Raw genomic sequence first — 6,000 nt, 5'->3', positions numbered from 1 at the left:
ATCTTTGATCACATGCAAAAACATTACAAAAATTTGCTGGTGGCTATATATATAATATTTTGGCAGAACATCTCTGAATCCATATTTTGCATTTCACATGTTCATATCTTCCTTGAGGTGATGTTTTTATTTCAGACGCAGCCCATTATAACAGTACAAGCGATACAGAACATGCTGTGTACTTTTTAATGTTTTTGTGTAAGCACTGCTAATGTGTTTCATGGATTTGTGTTAGGGCATCCTGAGCACCTACTATGTGTGGCTAGATCTATTTAACTATTACATAACCAACCAATACTACTAATCTTCGCCTTTAAGGGAAAACTCCTCCTGTTTTGCTTTATTAGACAGGGAACAGTCCCTCCTTTTGAAGGATATGTTGAGGAACTGCCCTCTCTATCTGTCAGGCTCCTAAGGTAGCAGCATCCAGAGTCTCTCAGGCACACACACACATTATTCCTGTTATTATTATCACCACAGCCCCTGCAAGTATCATCTCTCAGCCACAGCTGACTGCAGCTCTCCTCTGCCAGCCCTCCTTTGTACACATCTACTCCTGGCTTCATCCCTGGCAGAGGCTCAGGTGATTTCTTCTCCCAGAACCTGGAATTCTCCTAGAGAGGAGCTGCACTGAAGACCTGCACAAGATGGCTCAGGTGTGCACAGGCACCGATGTGGAGCAGCCTTTTGTGAAGCCTCTGTTTTGTAGAAAGGGAGCTCTCAGGCAAAAACTAGTCCATGAGGTCAAAAGCCACAAGTTCACTGCCAGATTCTTCAAGCAGCCCACCTTCTGCAGCCACTGCACTGACTTCATCTGGTAAGTTCCCCTAGCTAACTTTTATCCTAACGCATTGCTGGAATGATCGCACAGGTACTGTAGCCTTCGGTGCACATTCATGTCCTACATCCCAGCTGGTTGTTCAATCAGTGGTATAGACAGGTGACAAATGACACACAGACCACCCAGGTGCAGAATCCTGTTAGGCACAATGCCAGTGATTATCTTACTCCTTAAAGTCACCTATCACTATTGTGTGACTAAAGTCAGTGCATACTTGTTGAAGTGTTCTGTACAGAACGCACAGACCTTCAAATGCATGTACTGGTCTTTATAGTGGGCAAGTGACTTCTACTGTGCTTCATATTTCTATATCTTCTCGGTTAGACAATGCAGAAGCATCACATATACAGAAATGGGAATCTTTCCACTGTATTAATGGAGATATAGTATCAGACTTAAAAGGCAATGATAATGACAGAAGTGTATAGGAATTCCACTGCTGGCATTGCATAATAAGCTCACATCTTCATATAAACAAGAGCAAACGTTTTTTTTTTTTTTTTTTATTAGTGCTTGGCAACAACTTGCTGGTAAATGCTATATGCTAACAAGTATTCAGCGTGATGCTATTTCTAGCACTGTGCGTTGCATCCAAGTCTAGAACATAATTTATTTTATTGAGCTCAAAAAGATCTATTTTATTAGGTGTCAACTGTGTTCTGATTGTTGTTGACCAGTTAATCCTCCATAAATCCCATCACAACACAGCAGCCTGGAAATGACCGAGACCTGTGCAGAAATCGGATCCAGAAAGCGAAATCCCTTTAACAACAAATTGAATCCTGCTGCGATATCCCTTTGTTTAATGTTTGAACCGTAATGTGCATTGTTAGTATTCCGAGTAGTATTTGCAGTGCTAACAAGTAGCACAGTGACCGAAATAATACAAAACTCCTGGCACAATGCACACACAACACTGGTTGCGGTTATTCAATGTTACAGTTATGTTGGACATTAATATAATGTATAATTAATCCAGAAAGGTGTGTTTGCTGCGAGTGAAGTGTTTGCTTACCGTACCCAGGGAGGGTTATACACCCAGCCATTGTCCACGATCAATGGTCCAAGGATGGAACTCCCCAGTGATGCTCTCAGGCATTGCACTCACCAGGGTTCTATTGTGAGTGTATGTCTCATATACGTGGAATATGGCATTTGATCTAGGATAAAAGGTTACAGTAGAATAATATTGAAATGTCACGAATGCATGATGCTCAAAATATTCTCATTAAATAAACGCAATCATTTTTATTGGTATCTGGTATTGCCTTGATGTGTGATAGAAGAGATGATATTCCGTCATGGACAGTTATCACATCACATCGCAGCTTCCTGATCACGGTTATCTACAGGAGGGTTGTACTTGTTATATATAATTAGAAGCCATGTTGACGGTTTATCTTTTATATAAAAAATAAATAAAATTATTATTAAAATTATTATTATGCAGTAGCAGCAGCAGCGCTATTGCTTAAATCTATTGACCATGTTTTGGGTCTGATTCTGATCTCACACACCGAAGTCACTTGCTTGATTTTGACATTATGATAATACTATAATTTGTGTATATTTACAATCCATGCAACTCTCAGAGAAATGAAAGTAAAATTCTATGCGCATCTTGACAGCGGTTGAACCTGGGTAACCAATACTTGCTACCGCTTCCTCTCAGGGTCCATGATGGAAGACTATTCCGCCCTCTGGTCTTACATCCACAGCAGTCATCATTAATATTGGGACTTGCACAAGCTCTATGCTGGGTTCAAAGAATGAAGCTGATACAGGGGTCCCATCTCCACCTGTATGCCACAAACTAGCACTAAAGTCAGCCGCCATGCCTATGACACTCACCTGATGTTCTCTGCAGTCACATGGTCGCTGCCCAGTTACCACCCATCCTGTTTCGCGCATGCACTGTATGCTGAAATATATTAGATCGGTGCGCGTTACGACTTGCTTTCGACTTAGAACCAGCCCCTTTAGATTGTAAGCTCTCACAAGCAGGTCCCTCATCCCTCATGTGCTTTTCATTCTCTTACGTAAACCATTTTCTATGGCACCAAATTCCGCAGTTTTCTGCCCCCCAGATACTTATATTTATTTATGTGCCCTTTGCTGATGCAGCTATGGTTATGTACCCTGTACTTGTCCTCTATTGTATTTGACTTTAATACACACAGGGCCAGCGCCACCACTAGGCAGCTCTAGGCATTTGCCTAGGGCGCCGGCCACTGGACAACACCAGTTTGCAGCAGGGAGCAGAGAGGTGAGTGGCACCGGTGGCGGCCGGCACCCCCCCCGGGAAATGATGTGGTGGCCTCACAATGGGCATCAACCTTCACCCCCTGCCAAAGCCGGGGGGCGCTGCCACCGCAATAACCGGCACCCCCATGTACAGCGGCCGGGGGGCGGGTGAGCTCCGGAGCATTGTCTCCCCGCCTGCCTCGGGTGCTCCGGTGCCATGCATTGGTACTGTGTACACACAAGGTGATGGGAGCAGTGTGCTGAGCAATCTAGTTAAGCACAGATCGCTCAGCACACAGCGCTGCACCAGCAATGTGCGCTGAGCGATCTGTCATGGCCAATGTTTTCAATTGATACAATGCTGGCGATAACTAGATTTATACTGAATGCAGTTTAAATCTATTCAAGCGATAGTGCCATGCGGGACCGCGTATCTTCATTGCTGGGTGCCATACACCCAGAGCGATCTGTGCTTAATCTCTAAGCAATCTAGACAAATTGCCTAGAAATGAGTCCGTCATCGCCCTTTGTACATTGCCCATAAGTCACTGTTTCGCTTATTTGTTTATGTACACCGATTAAGAATGATAATGTGCTGAGATTGATCTTAATTGTTAAAGGCTGATTTATAAGCACCCTGCCCACAATTCAATAGACCCTGGGCTAATGGATAGGCAGGACAGATATGACATCCACTCAATGCTGCACCCAGCTAACCAAAATGTGAATGGTGCTTTGGGTTCCCCACTCAATAACTGCAGTCATTTAAGGCTGCAGGTGTAGCGCATTCAGCTGGGGAGGGACAGATGGCAGATGTCAGGGTCAGTGGAGGAAGACAAACATTTTTGTTTTTAAATGGTACAGTGCATAGAAAACAAGACTATAGACATGTAGCATGACATATTGTTTATGCTTATGCTACAACGTTAACAACATGCATTTATTTAGAAAAATATTACTTAGATGTCACTGTGTGTTTTTGTTTCCTTTTATAGTCTTCTTTTGATGATGTTTTAGCAGTAAATCCAGATAATCTGCCTCTCCGTCCTCTCGTTGCTTCTCTTTGTGTTTGGCTAGTTCCATGGTAATGTCCATATTTAACCCCTTCCCGACATTTGACGTACATTTACGTCATGGCCGGGAGGTACTTCCCGACACATGGCATAAATGTACGTCATGAGTTTAAACTGTCACTGCGTCTCGAGACGCAGTGACAGAGGGACGATGTCTGCTGTCCCTGACAGCAGACATGTCCCTGCATGCCCAGGGGGGGCTGCGATGTCGCCCCCCCGTCGGCGATCGCTGTGATTGGCTGTTCAGTGTGAACAGCCATTCACAGCGTTTTCCTGTGTTACCAGCGAATCGGACGCTCGGTAACACAGGTGTCAATCACCGCCGGGCGTCAGGGGGCATGAGGGGGTCATCGGTGACGATGACACCTCACCCCACCCTCACCCCACCTGCCCCCAAGGCTGTGATTGGTCCGTGGGACCCACGGACCAATCACAGCCAAGGCGCGACATTTAAACTGACGGTGACTGCGCTGCAGACGCCATTCCGGTCTGGAATAGCGTGCAGAACGGTCACCGTGCCTGCCTGCCGTGAATACCGACCTGATCCTTGCTAATACTTACCTGATCCTTGCAAATACCTTACCTGATCACCTTATCACTGCTTGTAGCGTGCTGGACGCTTCCTGGATCTGACTTCCTGAGACTTCCTGCTGCTGCTGCAGTGTGATAGAGAGATAGAGAGATAGAGAGAGAGATAGAGAGAGATAGAGAGAGATAGAGAGATAGTGACAGAGAGAGCTATATTTTGTGTCTGCTACCCCCCCTTTTTGGGGGTGCAGGGGTTTTCTATATATATATAACTGTCAGTGCTGCTGCTGCAGTGTCATACAGTGATAGATAGTGATAGATAGTGATAGATAGTGAGAGGTAGAGAGATAGAGAGATTTGTGTCTGCTACCCCCCCTTTTTGGGGGTGCAGGGGTTTTATTTTATATATATAACTGTCAGTGCTGCTGCTGCAGTGTCATAGAGTGATAGATAGTGATAGATAGTGAGAGATAGAGAGATAGAGAGAGATAGTGACAGAGAGTGATAGAGAGTGTATATTTTGTGTCTGCTACCCCCCCTTTTTGGGGGTGCAGTTTTTTTTTATACATATAACTGTCAGTGCTGCTGCTGCAGTGTCCTAGAGTGATAGATAGTGAGAGATAGTGAGAGATAGAGAGATAGAGAGAGATAGTGACAGAGAGTGATAGAGAGTGTATATTTTGTGTCTGCTACCCCCCCTTTTGTGCTGATCAGTATATCTGTGCTGATCAGCAACTTTTTGGGGGCGCAGAGGTTTTTTTTTTTATATATATACCTGTCAGTTGCTGCCAGTTGCACTGTCAGTTGCACCAAAGGTTGTGCACCTGCTGTCCCTCACTGGTAATCAGTGTCGCATCACTGATCACCTTTTTTTTTTTTTGTGAGTGCTGTGGGGTCTTTTTTTAATTTTTTTTTTACACACACTGATTTTGTGGGTGTCCTGTGGCCACTGTGCGCCGATCAGTGACGTACATCACTGATCAGCTTTTTCGGCACAGGGTTGATCAATTTTTTTTTTTTTTTTTGATCAGATTCCTGTTGCCTTTGAGCGCTGTTCAGTGACAGACGTTACTGACCAACATCTGTGCTCAATTTTTGGCGCAGGACCTTTTTTTTTTTTTTTTAACCCCTTCAATTTTTTATTTTTAACCCCTTCATTTTTTTTTTTTTTATTGGTATAAAGTATTTTTTTTTTTTCTGCACCACATACACACTACATACCCCCCGGATTGAAATAAAGTTTGTACCCCCCCCTACACTATACACGTGTTGAAACATTTCACTACCAGTAACACAAAAATAAAAATGGCATCC

The 6,000-nt window shown here is 44.1% G+C and overlaps 1 protein-coding gene across 1 annotated transcript in view; it reads left to right on the top strand.

Annotated features, from left to right (window-relative positions):
* Positions 1-372: 372 nt before the first annotated feature.
* The window catches only part of PRKCG (protein kinase C gamma), a 303,415-nt gene continuing 297,787 nt past the window's right edge, over positions 373-6,000 (top strand). Inside the window, exon 1 of the mRNA XM_083162596.1 lies at positions 373-817. Within this exon, the coding sequence (XP_083018722.1) occupies positions 648-817 (170 nt within the window). The 5' untranslated portion in view covers positions 373-647. The remainder of the gene's footprint in view (positions 818-6,000) is intronic.

Source organism: Crinia signifera, chromosome 19 (assembly GCF_055691185.1).
Source record: "Crinia signifera chromosome 19, ASM5569118v1, whole genome shotgun sequence".
Classification (NCBI taxonomy): Eukaryota; Metazoa; Chordata; class Amphibia; order Anura; family Myobatrachidae; genus Crinia; species Crinia signifera.
Note: the sequence above shows the minus strand (reverse complement) of the source record. Positions and strands in the feature narration are given on the sequence as shown.